We start from the raw sequence: 20,856 nt of genomic DNA, 5'->3' as shown, positions 1-20,856 counted from the left end.
TGTAACTCTAAAATCTTTCCAAAACAAAAAGCTTTTAAGATTCTCAGGAAAAACAATTAAAAAAATAAAAATAAAAAAAAAAGATTCTCAGGTAGAAAGCACAGCCTATACAAAACCACAATGAGGGCAAAATGTGACCCATTTGAGAGCTACAAGTAATATAGTATGGCTGGAACACAATTTCCTATGAAGGTAAAGTAAGGGAATAAATGAGAGTAGAGAAGCAGGTAAATATCAGATATGATATTATGCATCATGCTAAGAAATAGATTTTAATTTAGAGAGGAGTTATCAAGGATTTCAAATAGTAATAACTAAGTGAACCTTAGAATAACTGGGAATAATAGAGTGAGAGGTAGTAATAATATTCAAAATACACTGAGAGGCAAGCAAATCGACAGGATTTGCTAATGCATGGGGGGGTGGGGCGGTATAGGAAAAGTTAAGAGAAGAATCGAGAATATTTCAGGGCTCTTAAAGTCAGGGTAACTGGATGGAAGATCTTACTATTTACTGAGTCTAAAATAGAGCCATGTTTGAAATGGAAAACCAAGATTTTGTACATGTTAGGTTCAAAATGCCCTATTAGACATCCAAGCTGAATATTCTATTCTGGAATCCAAGAGGGAAAGTCAGGGCTAGAGGTAATCTGGGAGTAATCAGAATATACACAGTATTTAAAACCAAAGGACTAGATAAAATAAGAACCCCTAGGGTGAGAATTTTTGACAGCACTCTCCAACATTTAGAAGTCAGGCAGAACAGAGGTCAGCAAAGCAGACTGGCAAGGAGCAGCCACTGAGTTTGGGTGGGGATGAACAACAGGCAAGTGTGATATCAAGGAGGCCCAGAGAAGAAAGAGTAAAAACAAGATCCCATATGCAACATGCACATAGTAAACACAGCATACATCTTTCTTCCCCTGTGCCTTTTTTCCTCCTTTCAATGAGCACTGAATTGGTAACCTCATTTACCAGAGAAATATTGCTTAGTTATCAGCTTTTATAACTAACAAAGTTCACCTAGTGTTACAATAAGCGGTATTTCTCTTACAAGGTCCCCCTATAAGAGAAATACTTGTAAACAGAAGCTCTTAAGCCTGGGTACACATCCAAATCACCAGAAAGATTTCTTTGAATATAGCAATGACTGGCAGCACATCCCAGAGATTCTAATTTAATTGGTCATGGGTGCAACTCGGGCACCAGAATTTGAATATCGAGTGGCACAGCTCATATAGTAAAGAAAGAACTACCTCTTGATTCTTACCAGATTTCCAAATAATGAGATCCTTACCATTCTCCAATGGTGACCAATCGGTTTTTCATTTCTGGGGAGGGGGGGGAGAGGAATCACCTTTTGTTTTTCAGTATCATCACATTCACTGCAGCTATTTTCCTTATTTTACTCAAACTGTACCATCTTTGGTCAGTGGGAGCCTCCTAAAAACTGTCTGCCAAGGCTAGGGAACATGAGGGCTTCAAATACACAGACACACAGAGAGACATACGAAAAGGTAAAGGAGAATTAAAGCTAGAACAGGGTGCTTAAAGCTTTGTATTATTACAGAGAATGTCTGTTGAAAAGCAAAAGATTCTCACCAAAAAAAAAATATATATACATATATATATAATTTAAAATATATATATAATAAATATATATATAATTTTAAAATGTATTTTATACATATATCTGTGAGGTGATGGATGTATTAATTAACTAGATGGAGGGAATACTTTCACAATTGACTAATGCATATCAAGTCATCACGATGTACACTTTAAATATCTTACAATTTTGTCAATTATACCTCAACAAAGCTGGGGGGAAAAAGCAAAAGATTTTTTAAATTATCAGTATCGACTAACATTATAAAACAGGTTACAAAGGAACTGAAGAAGGAAATTATTTTGTCACCCATCGCAGTGAATGATGTATTATTAGCATCACTATGTACTGTAAAAATTACCAGAATTTGCCTGTATGCACAACTGTAAGCCACTCACAGTGATAAAGATATAATAGCTTAAGTCTGGTTTGATGAAATTTCTTTTTTCTTCATCAACAATTTAGGCTAGGTTCTTGATTCCAAAACACCTAAAAAGATTGGCTATTTCATGTATAAGGCCTGAAAGAAAATCTGAGTTTTTCAAGCAATACTCTTAACACGATAAGAAGTCATTCAGACGTGTCACTATTATGAACGAAGCCAATCATGCTGAGCTGCTGGAGACTAGTTGCTGAGGAAAACTTACAATAAATTCATTAACCCATGACAACTAAGTGACTACAAGTACCGTGTTCAAAGTAAACAGAAATACTAGAGTAGGGGAGAAACACGTAGGAAGAAAAAAAAAAAACTATGGAGCCTATCTGAAAAGTACAACTATGTAATTTCTAACATACTATACAAATTTGTCCAGACAAGCCACTGCCACACTGGCAAAAAAGGAAATCAGAACAATCACCAAACATGCTGTGTATGACTAATTTTTATTTTCTTCAGTTAAGTAAAGCATTTCTGAGCATGGTGAGCTGAAGCCAATTAGCCATGATAATGCTTAATACCAAATGACTAAGAAGAATCAAAATCACATTTAAAAAAAAAAAAAAAAAAGGACCAGAGAATAGTTGAAAGAATTCCAAAATCCTAGTCCTATAAACACATGTAATGTTTTCCAAACCTTTAATAATGAAAGGTTTCACTACATTTAACAAAATGGCAGCAGCAACTCCCCTTCACACAAACTCTAAATGCACACACAAAGCAAGGGTATATATACAAGACAAAGTGAATACGGGGAGAAGCTGGGGCGGAAGGTGCTTATCTAGGAATAATCTTTGTACTTTAATTATAAAAGATAAACATTATTAAAAGAAAAAACTATATTTACATTTTAGGAGTATGTTTGATTTTACAAAACTAAAATTTCATAACGAGCTGACATGATCAATTATTTTCATATGACATTAACTTCTTCTCAAGCACAAAACAAACAAGTTTAAGAAATATCAAATGTAACTTAAACCTAAATGACACATCCATGACTTTCATTTATTTCCCATGTCAACTCAATTAGGTCTTACAGACTTCCAGTTTCTAGCCTTTGCCATTACCAACACTCCAATGGACTTTTACCATCTGAATCTTTAGACAGTTGCTCCAGAAGCCACATGAGCAAAAATTGATAATATAAAAATCTGTATTAGATGAGCATCAAAATGATAGTCATGTATTATAAGCCAAAGAATAACATAGGGCTTCCTTGGTGGCGCAGTGGTTAAGAATCCGCCTGTCAATGCAGGGGACACATGTTCGAGCCCTGGTCCGGGAAGATCCCACATGCTGCGGAGCAACTAAGCCCGTGCGCCACAACTAGTAAGCTTGCGCTCTAGAGCCTGCAAGCCACAACTACTGAGCCCTCGTGCCACAACTACTGAAGCCCATGTGCCTAGATCCCATGCTCTGCAACTAGAGAAGCCACCGCAACGAGAAGCCTGCGCACTGCAACGAAGAGTAGCCCCTGCTCGCCGCAACTAGAGAAAACCCGCGTGCAGCAACAAAGACCCAACGCAGCCAAGAATTAAATAAATAAATTTATTTAAAAAAAAAGAATAACATAATACATGAGCCATTCTGTAGATAGATGACTGACTGACAGATAGAATAAAGAGCAGAAAGCGCTGAAAGTAGAATATCAACTTATAAATTTAGATGGGAAGAGAGAAAAAAACTCATTTTGTAACCCTCATAGTAATAAATGATTCAGGCAAGAAACATTAATGGATACTAAAACTAGTTCTAATGGGGAACAATATATTCATATAGTTCAAAGTATCTCTCCAAAAATTAATCATTAATTGTAAAGGGACAAATAATAAGTTTACGGTAGAGAACCTGGCAAATTCCACCTTAACCAAGTGATGCTAGGTAATTTCATCCATGATGGAACAAACTCTCATCAAGTGTCCCCTGAAGTGATACAGTGACAATTTTATTCTATGTTCACCAAAAACGCATAAACTGAATCTGATCACATCAAACAACCCCCAAATGGGGAACATACTACAAAATAAAAATGTTTATACTTTTCAAAAGTTTTAGTGCTATAAAAGATAAAGACAGGCTGAGGAAACTAAGTTTCAAGGAGTCATGAAAACTAAATGTAATGCATGATCCTCAATTGGATTCTAAACCAAGGGGGGAGAAAAAGGGCTATGAAGGACATTATTGGGACAATTAGTGAAATCTGAATAGCTGATGGCATCAATATTAAATTTCTGGAACTTGGTAACTGTACTAAGGTTATGTAAATGAACATCCTTGCTCTTAGGAAATAACACACACTGAAGTTATCTAGGGATACGGCTCCTCTCTTAAATGGTTCCCCCAAAACAGTGTGTGTGCGTGTGTGCGCGCGCGTGTGTGTGTATGTAGGAAAAAAGGGAGGAAAGGAGAGAGATGGGGGGAGGGAGACAGATGGAGAGATGGATGATGTACTGATGGGTGGAAAGATACAGAGAAAGCAAATGTGGCAAAATGTTAACTGGTGAATCTGGCTGAAGGGTATACAGGAGTTCTTTACACATACATGTGTGAGAGAAATATATGGGAGTTCTTGTATGTTTTCTGCAAGTTGAAATTTTTCAAAATTAAAAGTTTAAAAAATCTGTGTTTTAGAGAAAGCACCATAAAAAGTCAAGAAAAAGGTCAAAATGGGGAAAATATTTAATTCCTATCACAGGAGGGAAATTTTTTCCTACTTTATAAAAAAGAATAATGAGCTCAAAAAGGATTTCCATTCTAAAAATACAAAATAATTAATACAGGGGAAAAATGATGTGAATATATAGAAAAGTATTTATACTGTATTTACACTGTATGTGTCTGCACTTACATAAGTAGAAACATGTTACCATATACCGGCAGATTGGTAAAGATAAAATAGAACAACAAGCCTCAAGGTTGTTGAGAAACAGGCACTATATTATACACTGCTGGTTAGAATACAAATTGGTATGTTTTTCTGTAGGGGGAATAATACCTTTCAAAAGCAAGCCTAGACATATAGCCTTTGACTGAGCAAAATAGCTTCTAGGAATTTATACTAGCTCACAAAAGTAGTTTATAAAAATGTGTTAACTGATTATATTGTGGAAAATTGGACCAACAAAATCCATCAAGGAATGATTAAATAAAATATGGTAAACTATTACATAGAAAGATCACACAACCACTAAAAAGTTAATTTATTGACATGAAATGATGTCCAATACAAAACTAAACTGGTAGGCTAGGGAATTCCTGGTCCAGAAACTAAAAATACAGCAAGTCAAGCAACATGGCCCAAAAAGAAAAAAAAAAAAAGGTACAATACACGTAGGTGCAAAATGATCCCGTTTATTTCTTTACTTTGTACATATATGTTAAGAAGTCAAATATAATAGATAGTTAGATTATAGTTACACTATCTTCTTATTTAAGCTTTTCAATGTCAAATTTTTTAATAGGAAGCAAGCATAACTTTTTTTTTTTTTTTTAATTTTATTTTATTTTTGGCTGCGTTGGGTCCCTGTTGTGGTGCGCGGGCTTCTCACTGTGGTGGCCTCTCCCGTCGCAGAGCACAGGCTCCAGGCGCCCGGGCCTCAGGAGCCGTGCCTCGCGGGGCTCCGGAGCACAGCCTCAGCAGCTGTGGCGCACGGGCCCAGCCGCTCCGAGGCATGTGGGATCCTCCCGGACCAGGGCTCGAACCCGCGTCCCCCGCATCGGCAGGCGGACCCTCAACCACTGCGCCACCAGGGAAGCCCAAGCATAACTTTTATAACACACTTATTTCCATGTGACAGAGTGGAGGAAGAAGAGCGAGAGCCTACTAGGAACTAAGGAAAAGCTTTGCTGGCTGTGAACTTCCAGGTCTGTCATAGCCAGGCAACACTAGGCACTATACTAGCCCTTCCTTTCCCTATCCTCCATCCCTTTTATTTATTCAGGCTTCATTCTAAAGAATTAACAACTTTAAATGTTTTCACCAAGGACAGTGCGCATTGGGGCTTCCCTGGTGGCGCAGTGGTTGAGAATCTGCCTGCCAGTGCGGGGGACACGGGTTCGAGCCCTGGTCTGGGAAGATCCCACATGCCGCGGAGCTACTAGGCCCGTGAGCCACAACTACTGAGCCTGCACGTCTGGAGCCTGTGCTCCTCAACAAGAGAGGCCACGATAGTGAGAGGCCCGCGCACCGCGATGAAGAGTGGCCCCCGCTTGCCGCAACTAGAGAAAGCCCTTGCACAGAAACGAAGACCCAACACAGCCAAAAATAAATTAATTAATTAAAATTCTTCAGCCTAAGAGCATTTATTAAAAAAAAAAAAAAAGACAGTGCGCATTTTAAAAAATTTCTCATCAAGATGATTCTATCAATTATCCCCCACACAAACCATCCAACCACAGAGCAGCCACACCGATGTTGTTTAATATATGAACACAACTGAACTCTCTGGCAAGTGCTTGAAGCCTATGGTAAAAATAAAAGACAAAAAATACAATGCAAACTCCTTATAATAATCGGATTCCAGACTAATAGATAATAAGAGATAAGAACAGTAATGCAAAGAAAACATTTTGCAACCAATTACTTTTATACTTAATTTCTAAAGAGTCCAAGCTCACTAGTCAGAAATTTTTTTTACATATTTTCAAATTGCCACCATAAAGTATCACTAAATATATGAAACTACATGTTATTCCCTAAATAGTCCACTCATTCTTTTATGCTTTCTTTTCTTTCTTTCAAAAGTACATATTTCTGTAATTACTGGTGATAGTTGCACAAACCTATGAATACACTAAAAACTACTTAATTATACACTTGGTAAGTTTCATGATATGTAAATTATATTATTGTATACACACACACACACACACTTCTGAAATGATCTCCCTATTACCATGAGACAAAACTCTTAGCTCTGTTAAGATCCTCCTCATCTTCATATACTGAGGGGTTGGCAAAGATTTTTTAAATAGAATACAAGAAGCACTAACCATAAAATTGATAAATTAGATTTCATTAAAACTAAAAACTGTTCTTCAAAAGATCCCATTAGGAAAGGTGAAAAGGATAACCAAAGACAGACTGCAATAAGGCATTTACAATATACATATCTGACAAAGGACTTGTATCTAAAATATATACAAAATTTTATATAATTATAAAAGACAAATCATTCAATAAGATAACAGAAAAGGGCTTGAAATAGGCACTTCACCCAAAAGAGGAAATTCAAAGAGCCAAAAGCTCATGAAAATGTGTGCAACATATCATTACTCACCAGGGAAATAAAAATTAAAGCCACAATGGGATACCCCTACACAGACACCAGAATGGCTAAAATTAACAAGATGGCAAATACCAAGATACACAGCAACTAAAACTCTCATTCACTGCTGGTGGTAATGTAAAGTGATAGGACCAATCTGAAAAAGAGTTTGCAGTTGCTAAAGCTAAATATGCCATATTCTATGACTCAGTAATTCCACTCCTAACTATACAACCAAGAGAAATGAAATGAGTACATGTGTGCCATCAGAAGACATGTAGAAGAGTGTGTTTAGGACAGCTTGATTAATCACAGCCAAAGGCTAGAAACCCATGGGCAGAAGAATGGATAAACTATGGTTTATTGGACACTGGAATACTACACAGCAGTTGTTTTTTTTTGTTTTGTTTTAATTTATTTATTTTTGGCTGTGTTGGGTCTTCGCTTCTGTGCGAGGGCTTTCTCTAGTTGCGGCAAGCGGGGGCCACTCTTCATTGCGGTGCGCGGGCCTCCCCCTATCGCGGCCTCTCCCGTTGCGGAGCACAGGCTCCAGACGCGCAGGCTCAGTAATTGTGGCTCACGGGCCCAGTTGCTCCACGGCATGAGGGATCTTCCCAGACCAGGGCTCGAACCCGCGTCCCCTGCATTGGCAGGCAGACTCTCAACCACTGCACCACCAGGGAAGCCCTGTTGTTTTTTTTTAATGACTGATACCTACAACAAGGACAAACCTCACTGCTATTTTGTTGAGTGAAAAAAAGCCAGACACAAAAGTTCATACAACTAAGCCAGGATGATAGAAATCGTAACATGGCCTGGGGAAGGAGTAGAAGGATGGAGGGGGACAGACTGGGAAGGGACATTAAGCAACTTGGTTTTACTGAAAATATTCTTCATCAGAATGGTAGTTACACAGGTGCATACAAACATACGAAAGTGCTGAAGTTTAAAGTGCCGAACACTTAAGTGTACTTTAAACACTTTATTGTACATTATATCGTGTTACAACTAAAAACATTTTTCTCAAAGGGACTTGCCTCAAGCATCATCACCGCATCACCTCCTCTCTATAGTCAACTCCCACTCACCTCCTACTACTGTTTTCCAGCCCCATTCGTCACTAATTCATGTTTCCAGAGAACCTTTTGAAGGTCACTATAGTGACCTATATAGTGACATTTCACTACTTAAATCTACTTACATCTGTATAAACCTAAAGATGTAAGTTCCCTGAAGGGCAGAGGCCTGCCTTTCTTACTCACCATGCTTCCCAAATGCCTAGCACATTGCCATGTACTGCAGACATCAATAAATGTTTTTTTTGATTCAAATGATTCCTATGACTTATAGAACAATGCCTCACTAAATCACACTCCTTAACTTTTGTCTTTTAAAGACATTTTCTTTCCCCCTCTCCAATGGGAATCTTCTCTGGTTTCTAAAAAGAGATCTGGGGGGGGGGGGGAAACCCATTTGTACAGGCTGTGAAATTAACCTGAACATCATAATCGACCAGCAACAGAATTGCTGCCTTAAAGAAAAATATATGGAAATACAATGAGAAAGGAAATGATTCTTTTACTTTAACAACAATCTCTTACATTTACTAGCTATATACTGTACAACTCTATGAGGTAACTATTATTACCAGTTACATGTTAGATGGGAAGTTCAAAGGTCACATAGTTCAGGGCCAGGATCTGTAGTATGACTACAGGGAAGACTAGGGGGTGAACATTACAGGACCCACATGCCAACAGAAAGGTCAATGAGACTATTTTAAAAAGAACAAAAAAAAAGAAATCCAAATGGTTAAACATATGAAAAGATGACCTACTTCATCAATAATAAAGGAAAAGCAAAACTACATCAGGGGAGGGAATTCCCTAACAGTCCAGTGGTTAGGGCCTGGCACTTCCACTGCAGGGGCCTGGGTTTTGATCCCTGATCAGGGAACTAAGATCCCGCAAGCTATGAGGCACGGCCAAAAAATAAAAATAAAAAACTACATCAGGATGCTATTTCTCATCTATTCAATGGGCAAAAACACAAAAGTTTGACAACACCCTCTCAGCAAAGCTGTGAAGAAGGCAGACGCTCTAACATTGCTGATGAGGGCACAGCTCCTAGAGAGGGCAGTTTGGCAATATTTATCAAAATTACCAATGCTTATATAGCCTTTGATCTAACCACTCACATCATTTTGGGAATTTCTCCTACATATACAATTACACATGTACAAAATGACATATGTTCAAAGATTTATCACTGAAGTCCTATTTGCAATAGCGAAAGACTAAAAACAACCCAAGTATCTATACAAGTTTGGTTAAATAAACTGCTACAGCCACACAATGGAATACTATGAAACTGTTAAAAAAGAGAATATTCTCTATGAACAGATATGAAAAGATCTCTACTAGAAAGTATGTTACAAAATGTACACATACATACAATAAAAATGTTAATAACAGGGGAAACAGTATAGGACATACAGTAACTCTGCAATCTTCGTAATATTTCTGTAAATCTAAAACTGCTCTAAAATAAAAAGCTTATAAAAAATAAGATACAGACAGTATATAGTTTATTAGATTTTGTGTAAAAGGAAGGAGAATGATCCTACATATGTATCTGCTTGTATTTTCATAAAGAATTCACTACTAACTAAGAACAATGGTTATATATTTGGGGGAGCGAAAATAAGGAACAAGAAAGGGAGCAAGATTTCTCAATATAAATTTTTTCTTTATAATTTTTAAAAATTGTTAATGATTATCTTTTCCAAAAAAATTAAGTAATTTTTAAAAAAAACAACTCTACAAGAATTACCTCTTTCTCTAACGAAACCCAAGGGAACTTTCTGGCACAGTATTTATATACCAGCAGACACTGTTAACTTATGAAACTTCTTTAAATACTAACTTTTAATCTCTATGGTATATGCTTTCCATAGCTACAAACCAAAATATTTTAACTTTTAATGAGGATAAAAGGAAAAATGGTTTTTACAGAAAATTGCTCTTTGTACAGATTTCCCCAAATACATCTATTTGACACGGTAATTTACGACTAAGCTCAGTAGCATGACCTCAAAACTGAGTGAAAGGAATCAAATCCCTTAATGTTCTACAATTTTATTTTTTCATATAATAATCAGTACTGTTTGCTAATAAAAAGGCTGAAACCTATGACAGTGAGAAAATATAATTAGAGCACGAGGTATTAACCACAACCAAGCAATTTTAAAGACATACATTCAAGTCACTGGTCTGCACACTAACTGTTTTCAAGACCCTACCTTCACAGTGACTTTTTTCTGGCCTTCAAATTTTAAAAATTGGATTAAATTATCTTTACCTTCATCTATTTTATAAATTCCATGCATCTATGGGAATGTTAAAACAAATGGTTCTTTAAAAAACTTTTAGAAGGGCAAAAGTATGCCCATTAAAAAACATGTTAACCTGAAGTGAAGAAAAAAACTCAACATACACTTACTTACCTTAAAAGGTTTGTCTCCACTGTGTGTCAGCATATGCCTCTGTAACCAACTCTGACTGGTTGACGGAGTGTTATATACTTTACAACCTTTCCATAAGCAAACAAATACCTGTTAAAAGAAGAGCCATAATTGTTTTCATCACTTATTTCAACAAGGACTTTTATTCCTTGTAAATTCAAATAAACATGTTGGAAGTCTTCAACTGACAAAGAGACATTTGTTGTACAAGTCAATCAAAATGCTTACTGTAGATAAACTTTCTGAACTTCCAGAATGAGAGGCATAGTTTTAACCCTTCCCCGTTAAGGCTTCTGTCCATTCCCTCAATAAGGAACTGATACACCAATCCCAAAGTGCCATTCAGAAGGAAATATACAAAATATTAACAATATAGCCCTAGGAACTAGAACCATGGACCATTATTTACATTTTTTGTATTTACTGCATGAGGGAACAAGCATGTATCAATTGTAAATATCAGGAATATATAAAGGTATAAAGAAGCAATGAAAATAAATCAAAACAGTCAACTGGTGGACACTGATTCAAAGAATGAGTAAACAAGTTATCCAATTACAATCTTTCTGCTCTTGATTTCCTATTCTCAAATGTATACTAATACTACTTACGTTTATATTGTTCTCCTTATTAAAAATGATTTCAAATTATCTTGCTTATGAAGCAAAATCTAATACAGAATGTTAAAATTAATATAGTTGCAAAAGCAATGTCATGAGATACTCTATCATCATAACAGATCCACATTCTTGGGTTCAGGCAACTGAGTATGACTGGGTTAACAACTAACAACATAATCTTTTTCCTACCATGGAGATATCAATTTTTTGACCGATTCTATTTTTATCAAACTGAACACTGAAAACTGCTCCCCATCATCAGTAAAAGAAGTATGAATCTACTGTAACCACTACCTTCAAAAAACCATATATAGGCTCTGTTCTTTTCTAAGGTTAGAACAATTATAAATAGAGCCACACTCTGAAGATTATAATGTACTGCCTATAGAACGGAACAAAGATACACACAGGACTGAGGAAACAATCATTAAACAGTAAGTGTAAAATAAAATTTTTTAGAAGTCTAGAAAAACAGTCTAAAGTAACTGAGATCAATTTTTACTCAAAATCATTTTACAACAAGACAACACTGCTACTGCTGTTTGATATGCTTAACGAATGTTATCGCATATCTTGATTCTACAACAGATTTGCTGGTTTCTTTTAGTTAAGCAGATATTGTAAGTCGTAACATTTCCTCCTTGGTACTTAAAATTCCTGACCCTAATACATGTTTATAAAATGATTCCTAGAGTTCCCAGAATTAAAAGCTACTTTTTAAATGAATGTAGACAAAAATTTCTTTAGGTAAACTGTAAAACCCACTGCAAAATAATACAATGCAACCTGTAAAAGTCTAATTAGCATGCATAAGGAAAATTCCATTACTATTAGTAAAGTAAAACCAGTCAAATATACTCTAAATACAGAGCCAGGAAGCAGTATAATTTACATGCTCAAAGGGAGTGGAAAAAAGCCTACTTTTACTAATTAGATTCCTTCTGCAGTAAAATGATACAAAAAAGATTTTATATTAAATAAGAGAGACACAATCTAAAGTCAGGAAGGGGTTGAATGGATGATCTCATGGTTCCTTTAAGCTCTTAGGAAAAAACTAGCTCAGTTTTTCACAAAATGTGAACATGTAAAAGAGAAGCAAATGTCTTTTGTAATTATTTTGTCTCAAATCAGTCTGCTCTTTCAAGATCTGTCTAAAATGAAGGCTATAATTTTGTATCCTATAATTTTTAGCCACAGTAAATGTGCTAACATTTTCAATTTCCTCTGTTAAAAGGTATTTAATAAACAGAGGACAAAATATTCAATAAACTGTCCAAATACAAGAATAAAATATTTCTCATTTCTTGCAAAAGATATGACCAACTTCATGTTGTGTTCAGGAGATACCAGATTGGCAATCAAAACACAAAGTAACCTCCTAAGATTGATTCCACTTCCTAGCAGCGTTCAGATTTAACCATGAGAGTCTAAAAGTATCATTTTAAATAACATAGAAGTAACTCATTCCAGTCTTTGAATAATAATCTTATTCTCCCCCCTCCTCAAAATCTCCCTCTGGCCCTCTTCCCGCCAACACACCAAAGAACATATACAAAAGTAAACTTAATAAAGTGACACATGTAAAAGCACCTCTGCATCAAGAAACATAAACAGATTTCTTTCTGGCAACCGTTTTTAAAGTAAGAAGCAGTTAAGACAGAAGAAAACAGAACACTAATGGATCTTACAGAACCACTGAAATCCTACAAGATGAAGTTCCCTGCCTACCAAGACTTATGTTAAGAGGACACAGGGGTCTGAAATTTGATTAGTAAAACAGCTCAGCCTAGTTTCTGAAATCCAGTCATGCACGGAGGTATGAGCCGAAGAACACAATTCTATTTTACTTAACAAAAAAGGTTAAATTTTTCTTCCTTTTTATTTTTTTTTATAAATTTATTTATCTTTGGCTGCGTCGGGTCTTCGTTGCTGCGTGCGGGCTTTCTCTAGTTGCAGCGAGCGGGGGCTACTCTTCGTTGCGGTGCGGAGGCTTCTCATTGCTGTGGCTTCTCTTGTTGCGGAGCACGGGCTCTAGGCACATGGGCTCAGTAGTTGTGGCACACAGGCTTAGTTGCTCGCTGGCATGTGGGATCTTCCCGGACCGGGGCTCGAACCTGTGTCCCCTGCATTGGCAGCCGGATTCTTAACCACTGCGCCACCAGGGAAGTCCCTGTTTTTATTTTTTAAATACAAGAAAGTACTCTCATGATTCTTTTTAAAAAAGGTATATTCATAAAAGGTGTTTAAATGGTAAGTTTAACTTTTAATGTAGAATTAAGTGTCTACCCACTTCGAAAGGGTCAGGAAAACCTAAACTCCACCTGATTTCATCCTTCAAATATAAAGTCCACATGACATGGCAACATAAACAGCTTACAGGAAGGTAAAGAAGTTTCTAAGCTGTTATATGACAGTTTTGTTTTTCCCAGGGCGAAGATCAGAGTGGGATGACAAAAAGAACAGGAATTAATATAGTATTTAGATCTTACTAACTTACTGCTCCAGAAAAATTGTCATCTTTCAGTAATTAGAAACATAAAATCCTGCAGAATTACCAATAATTTCCTCATTTGTTTCTGTTCCACTATGACAGTTTAACACTTGGAGTAGAAAGAAGAGAAATAAAAATTCTTTAAAAATGTCATCAAAATCAGCTGGTTTCCACTATACATGAGGTATCTAGAATAGTCAATTTTATAGAGACAGAAAGTAGAATAGTGGTTACCAGGGGTTAGCGGAAGAGAGGATTAGGGAGTTATTGTCTAACAGGTACAGATTTCAGTTTGGGAAAATGAAAAAGTTCCGGAGAATGACAGTAGTGAAGACTGCACAACAATGTGATGTACTTAATGCCACTGAACTGTACACTTAAAAACAATTAAAATGATTTCTTTTTAATTTCCCTTCCAAGAGGTCGTTTTTAAAAAAAATGTTCCAACCAACAACTACTTTATTGTAGATGAGATCGGGCGCGTTCAGGGCGGTACGGCCGTAGACACAACTATTCTATTTTAAAGCACAAACTAGATCAAGATTTCCTGTCTTATCTAGCAGTATCAAGTTTTCAAATTCTCATTCACACTTTCATTCTGAAAGCTTAAGTCTAGATATCAAAGACTGATACGTAGAAATAACTGGAATCTATTTTCTTCATTTAGCTGATCCTTTACGTTTGTAGTTTAGCAACTAATGTCCTTCAAAGATCAGGACTCCTTTCTGAAGTCAAAATAGCATTACTCTTAAAATTAGCCAGAAAATCTTATTATTTGTAATAAAGTAATTTTATGAATAAGCATTCAAGAAATGACATGGGGGAGGGGGTTTCCATTTCAACAAGTTTATAGTTACTGCAGAAATACCAAAACTTCATGCCTAGCTCTGTAATATCAGTAAGATACGTGCAGGTGCAGTGATTACATGATACATTCAGACTGTAACTCCATTTTTTCTTGAAATCTGTAAAAGGCAGAAAACATTCTCATAAAGGCTGTGTGCCAACTCAACTTGCAGGATCAAGACTTAGAAATGTGAAATTCTCCTATACCTCCTAAGAGATCGCCTACATAGCTTGGGATCCTATATGCAGTTGCTAAGTCAAGTGACTAAAAAGCATCATGCCATGGTTCAAAAGACTACCTTAGTGATATATACCAAGTGACAACAAGCAATGGCTCACAAAAGGCAACTCTGTAATGACCAAGAAACCAACTTGGCTAAGATAGTTTCACTAGAAATCTGATATATATATATATATATATATATATATATATATATATATATATATATATATAGGGGAAATAAAGACTGTTACCAACGGAGCTTAACCACTGAGTTGGGTTATGCAGTGAAAATACCATATGATGGGCACAGTTCATTAATACACGCTTTGGTGTCTACCCAGACCCCATATACGTTAAATCTAATAATATGACAAATGTTTACTTATCAAGTAACTAAAAGACTGATGAAACATTATAACATATTGTGATAACAGCAAATATTTCTTAAAAGAAATTTCAAATGCAACACCACTGGTAAAAACATTAGGAGTGCCTGTTACGGTTGCGTGTTTAAAAAAAAAAAGATCAGTAATACAATCTAAATATCAATACCACCATGGAAACAGTTACCCACTTACTTAAACCAAGAAGATTTTAACCATTTTAGTATCAGTATATCTCAAAAGTGATGGCACACTGACAGGCAATGTGTGGCCTAATAAATTATCTGTACTTACAATGTGACATTAATTTCTGGAAAACATACTAAGTATGGTTAACTATTCAAGACATAAACCTAGATAAAGTTGAAACAAAATTATAATATTATCAGTTTTATAAATATTTTGGTCCATTACACTGTGACTCACCTAATGTGCTTTAGCTCTTTATTTACTATTCAATAAAAAGTATACGAACTGACACAACTAAATGGATTCCTGAAAGAATACAGGTCAATACTAACTCAGCCAGCTCCGACAAGACCTGGGAAAGATGATCAATGATCACAAATAATGAGTACAGACTGCCATTTAACAGGACTGTTTATACTAATCCTGGTACCAATAGTTTCTCTAGTTAATTTCAGCATCAGGGATAACTTAAGACCACTCTAACAACAGAAATCCCAAACAGTGCCAATTCCTAAATGTCCTCAACTCAAAACATCAGAAGCTTGAAATACATAGTATTCATTTACAATACTCCCACTGTATTGTAGAAAGTCTAATTTCTTCAAAGTAATACACCTAAGAGCAAATTAAAATCCAACACATAATATGTTCTATTTAATTTGACTCCATCAAATATGTGGGAAGTAAATAAAAGGGGAAAAAAAATTTGAAAAAAATAAAGCCTGTGTAAAAGCAATCCCAAATTACTTTGAAAAAAAAAAAAAAAAGCCTAACTAGCAATTATAAATTAATAAAACTAATGAAAACAGGGAGTGAAAAAAAGAAATGACAAAACCAACCCCTCCTCGCTGACCATCTACATGTATGGAACGGATGTGATCTGCCAGATCTGGACTAGAGTTGAAGGAAGCCTGGCACTGGTCCCAACAACAATTATAGGCAATATTTTTGCTTGAAGAAGTAGTGCTTCCTTGTCCATTCATCATTGCTGGAGTTGAACGCCCACTGGAAATTGTGCTGTCTACATCCATTATAGTACTGCTTATGCTACAAAAGAAGAAAAAAGGCTGTGTTATTCCTAGAAATTCACTAACATGAATATGATCTTATAAATAATTAAGATTACCACTTGACATTCTGCCCCATAAAGCATACTAACCATATTTTCCATTAGAAAACAACATTGCTTTAAAATTATTTAGTTTCAAATAATTATTCTCTGAAACTAAATTTCAAATAAATATTATTTGCAATAAAGTGCAAATCAAGGCAAGAAAAGCTAGTTCCTCAAAACCAGGTACGGGATAATCTGAGCAACTTTTGGCAGACATGAAGTCCCCAACACCATACCTTACAGAAAATAAACCAAACCAAACCAAACCACACACACACACACCCACACACACACACACACACACACACACACACAGCTCATCGCATTTCATCCCTTCCACAGTTCTAAGAAGCATGATAAAGTAATATAGATTCCAACTGCAAATAATTCAGAATCAAAAGATTAATCTTTACAGTTCTGCAAATCACTTGTTGATCTGAAATCTTTTCTCCTATTCACTAATCTGAGAATACAACTGCTATCACATCCTACCTCTTTCCACCTCAAAGAAGTTGGGAAATTTTGCTGTATTTTCCCTTCTTAATAATAGGCAGAAGAGAGAAATCTGAGTGCAATAAGAGTTTCTCTGATTTTACCAAAGTCTAAATAAGAAGTACTTTCCTGGCCCTCATTTTTTTTTTAAACTCCTATGCACCAAAAAGACTGAAAATGCCAATCAATCCCTTTTACTTTTTATTTACTAAACAAAGTATTACGTGTTAGTAATTCTTGTTTACTAAAAAATTATTACATTAGTAATAAAAGTAATAAGTAAAAGTAATGGAGTAATTTTGAATGTTCACATCATAATAAAATGTAATATACTTTGCCTTCATCTTAAAAGCAATTCACTTTCTAATTCTCTTTTTTCAGTATCTTCTCCACAGAGAAATTAAATGGACATGGCATCAATCACAGAAGGACCAACAGTAAGAATGCTTCAGACTAAATCCATTAAAAGCTATATAACTGCTTGTAATTTAAGTAGCAGTAAATTATAAAAATTGATATTAACTTTTAAGGGATATGCTTCCCTACCCCCAAGCTTTTATTATAAAAAATTTCAAAAACACAGAAAAATATATCTAAATCTGAACTCAGATATAGACAACAAACTAGTGGTTACCAGTAGGGAGAAGGAAGTGGAGAGGAGCAAGACAGGGGTAGGGGATTAAGAGGTGCAAACTACTATACATAAAATAAATAAGCTAGGATAAACAAGGATATATTGTACAGCACAGAGAATATTGCCAATATTTTATAATAGCTAGTAAATGGAATATAACCTTTAGAAGTTGTGAATCACTATGCTGTACACCTGAAAATGTATATAATACTGTATCATCAACTATATCTTAATAAAAATAATTAAATCTGAACTTAACAATTAACACTCTGTCCTGTTTTTTGTTTTTTCGTTTTTGGGGGTTTTCTTGGCCATGCTGCGTGGCATGCGAGATCTTAGTTCCCCAACCAGGGATCGAACCCTCACCCCCTGCATTGGAAGTGCAGAGTGTTAACCACTGGACCACCAGGGAAGTCCCTGTCCTGTTTGCTATATTGCTATAATTTGTTTTTCTCAATCATCTGCAGGTTGTAAACATAATACTTCAACCACAATTATTTCAGTACATGCCTTCTAAAAATAAGAACATTCACCTGTAACCACTACAACCTTATTTGTTCACACCCAAGAATTAAACTGAACTTTTTAAATAAGCTTACTAATGACTTGTGTCTAACATCAAATGCACCCATTTTACAAAGATAACGAAAATGTTTTTGTAAGATGCTTCAGAGGTGAAAAACGTCTCAGATTTCCCTTTGAAGGATATTCACGTATTTAAGTCCATCTGGCTAACTATCTACCCGCCGACACATAGATTCTAAATTGCAACTTTAAAACTTCATTCTAAAACTCTGGAATCTCAAGAAAACTCTCCAATGTGAATCAATTCTTAAATATCTGAAAATCTACTTATATACTGTTTGTTTTTGCAGGAATAAACTGTAAGTACGGTATATACTGAAATACAAGTTTTTACTTGAGCATCAGAAATTTCAAGTCTCATGAGGCCCTTAACTGCCAAATGGTTACCTATTTTCCTGATCACTTGCTTCATATAGTCTAAAACATTTTCACTGTCAAGTTCATACTTTGGTAAACCATACTAATTAACTCCGAAGGCAAACAAAATATTAACAATTTTAAGTGCAATATTGTCTACATGCAGTATTATTCACTTGAAAAACAGTACGTCATGTGGATATGGATCCTCATAAAAGGAGAACATAATGCAGGTGTTAAAGGACATGCACTTTGTCTACCATTGGCAACGAGCTGCAAATGCAATGGCAGAGGAGGTAAAGGGCAGGTACCCTACCCTGGAAGACTCAAGAGGTACTCCACAATTGGGCAGCATCCCCACAGAGCCTCCCAGAGCCCAGCAGGGCACACTGGAGTCCTGCCTCACGATCCCTTCTTGGCTCCTCCAACTTCTAGAAAGTGTCTAATCCTAAACCTCCAGGCTACCTCTTGGCCCCAGATCCATGCCGCAATCAGTGGTTCTCTCCAGTCTTAAGACTGATAAAGGCAACAACAGTCCTGATGCAGGAGAGCCCAGGAGATGAGTTACAAGCAATTTCTGATTTTGACAGGACCCTGAGATAGATAAAGATTTCACAGAAAGCAGTGTCCTTCTTCCTATAATAGTAGGATAACAAGACGCTCAGAACTAAAAGATGGCATTCCACCTGACCTTGTGTCTAGGTTCAAGCATATACTAAGATCTCTCATTCAGTTAGTTCTCCTTCCCAATGAACTTACTGATTCTGTAAAATCTGAACAAAAGCAGCCTGGTATTTTTAAGAAAACCTAAGCCAGAAAAAGCCCTCACTCTATTCAGATAGTTTCAATAATTTAAAGCAGTGCTGTTCAAACTAATATGTATATGAACATCTGTGATCTTATTAATTGCAGATTCTGATCCGGTGGGTTTGCGGTAAGACTTGACATACTGTGTTTTTTTAGCAAGAGCCGCCTTGTTGATGATGCTGCCATAACATCTTAAGTAGCAAGACTCTAAAAGATCTCTTTCATTATTATTGCCCAACTGAAACTGAGCAGACTATCTAAGGAACTGTCTCCTATTGTAGAATAGTAAGCTAAAGCAACCGTGTGTGTGCGCGTACACACACACACACACACACGATGACAGAAAATCAGTAAGTTTAAAAAAAAAAAAAAACACCACACATACATTGTTAGAGATTCCTATGCAATATTTAGGGAAGGATGTAAGACATTTTTAACATAACAACATGCCCTTTTTCCTCTTTTCCATGGGCCTTGTTAAGAAACTATCTGGCAGACCAGACCCTAACGTCTAGAGTAACTGACTACATGGATTTTATGAAAATGGTTTCCCTCGAGGATTCAAAGGCCAGTTCACGCATACATGCAAGAATAGCCCCCTCTCTGATAACTCAAATTACTTCCAGGCAAAACATATGTTTGGTGGACGTGACCACTGTCAATAGGGCTATCAACATTGACAAGATCAGCTTGCTAAATGACAAGATACAGGAGCAGAGGAAGCAATACATGGATGCTATGTTATGATGGAGAAGGAAGAGACCATGGTCTAATGTAACAGAGTAAGAAAAGTTCGTTGACATGGTTTCAGATTCCACATTGCAAATAAACTATCACTTGTCAAGTTTTGGTATATTATCAAATAGCCACACAATTACCTTAAAAAGTATATTAAAATACTCTTTCCTTTTCCAACTAAATATCTGCACGAGGCCAGATTTTCTTCATATGGCTCAACCAAATCAATTCATTGCACCAGGCTGAATGCAGAAGCAGATATGAGAAACCAGTTGTTAAGCCAAACATTAAATATAAAACAATGTCACTCTTCTATTCTTTTTAACTGGAAAAGTTATTTTGCATTTAAAAAAACTTCCTGGGACTTCCCTGGTGGCACAGTGGTTAAGAATCCGCCTGCCACATATATACAATGGAATATTACTCAGCCATAAAAAGAAATGAAATGGAGGTATTTGTAATGAGGTGGATGGAATTAGAGTCTGTCATACAGAGTGAAGTAAGTCAGAAAGAGAAAAACAAATACAGTATGCTAAC

At 36.0% G+C, this 20,856-nt stretch overlaps 1 protein-coding gene across 1 annotated transcript in view; it reads right to left on the bottom strand.

The window, feature by feature from the left end:
* Positions 1 to 20,856, bottom strand: part of AEBP2 (AE binding protein 2) — a 58,594-nt gene that overhangs the window by 19,673 nt on the left and 18,065 nt on the right. Inside the window, exons 2-3 of the mRNA XM_068561479.1 lie at positions 16,432 to 16,639; positions 10,823 to 10,930 (exon numbers count right to left, since the gene is read on the bottom strand). Coding sequence (XP_068417580.1) covers positions 10,823 to 10,930; positions 16,432 to 16,639 — 316 coding nt within the window. The remainder of the gene's footprint in view (positions 1 to 10,822; positions 10,931 to 16,431; positions 16,640 to 20,856) is intronic.

Source organism: Eschrichtius robustus, chromosome 13, assembly GCF_028021215.1.
Source record: "Eschrichtius robustus isolate mEscRob2 chromosome 13, mEscRob2.pri, whole genome shotgun sequence".
NCBI classification, from domain to species: Eukaryota; Metazoa; Chordata; class Mammalia; order Artiodactyla; family Eschrichtiidae; genus Eschrichtius; species Eschrichtius robustus.
Note: the sequence above shows the minus strand (reverse complement) of the source record. Positions and strands in the feature narration are given on the sequence as shown.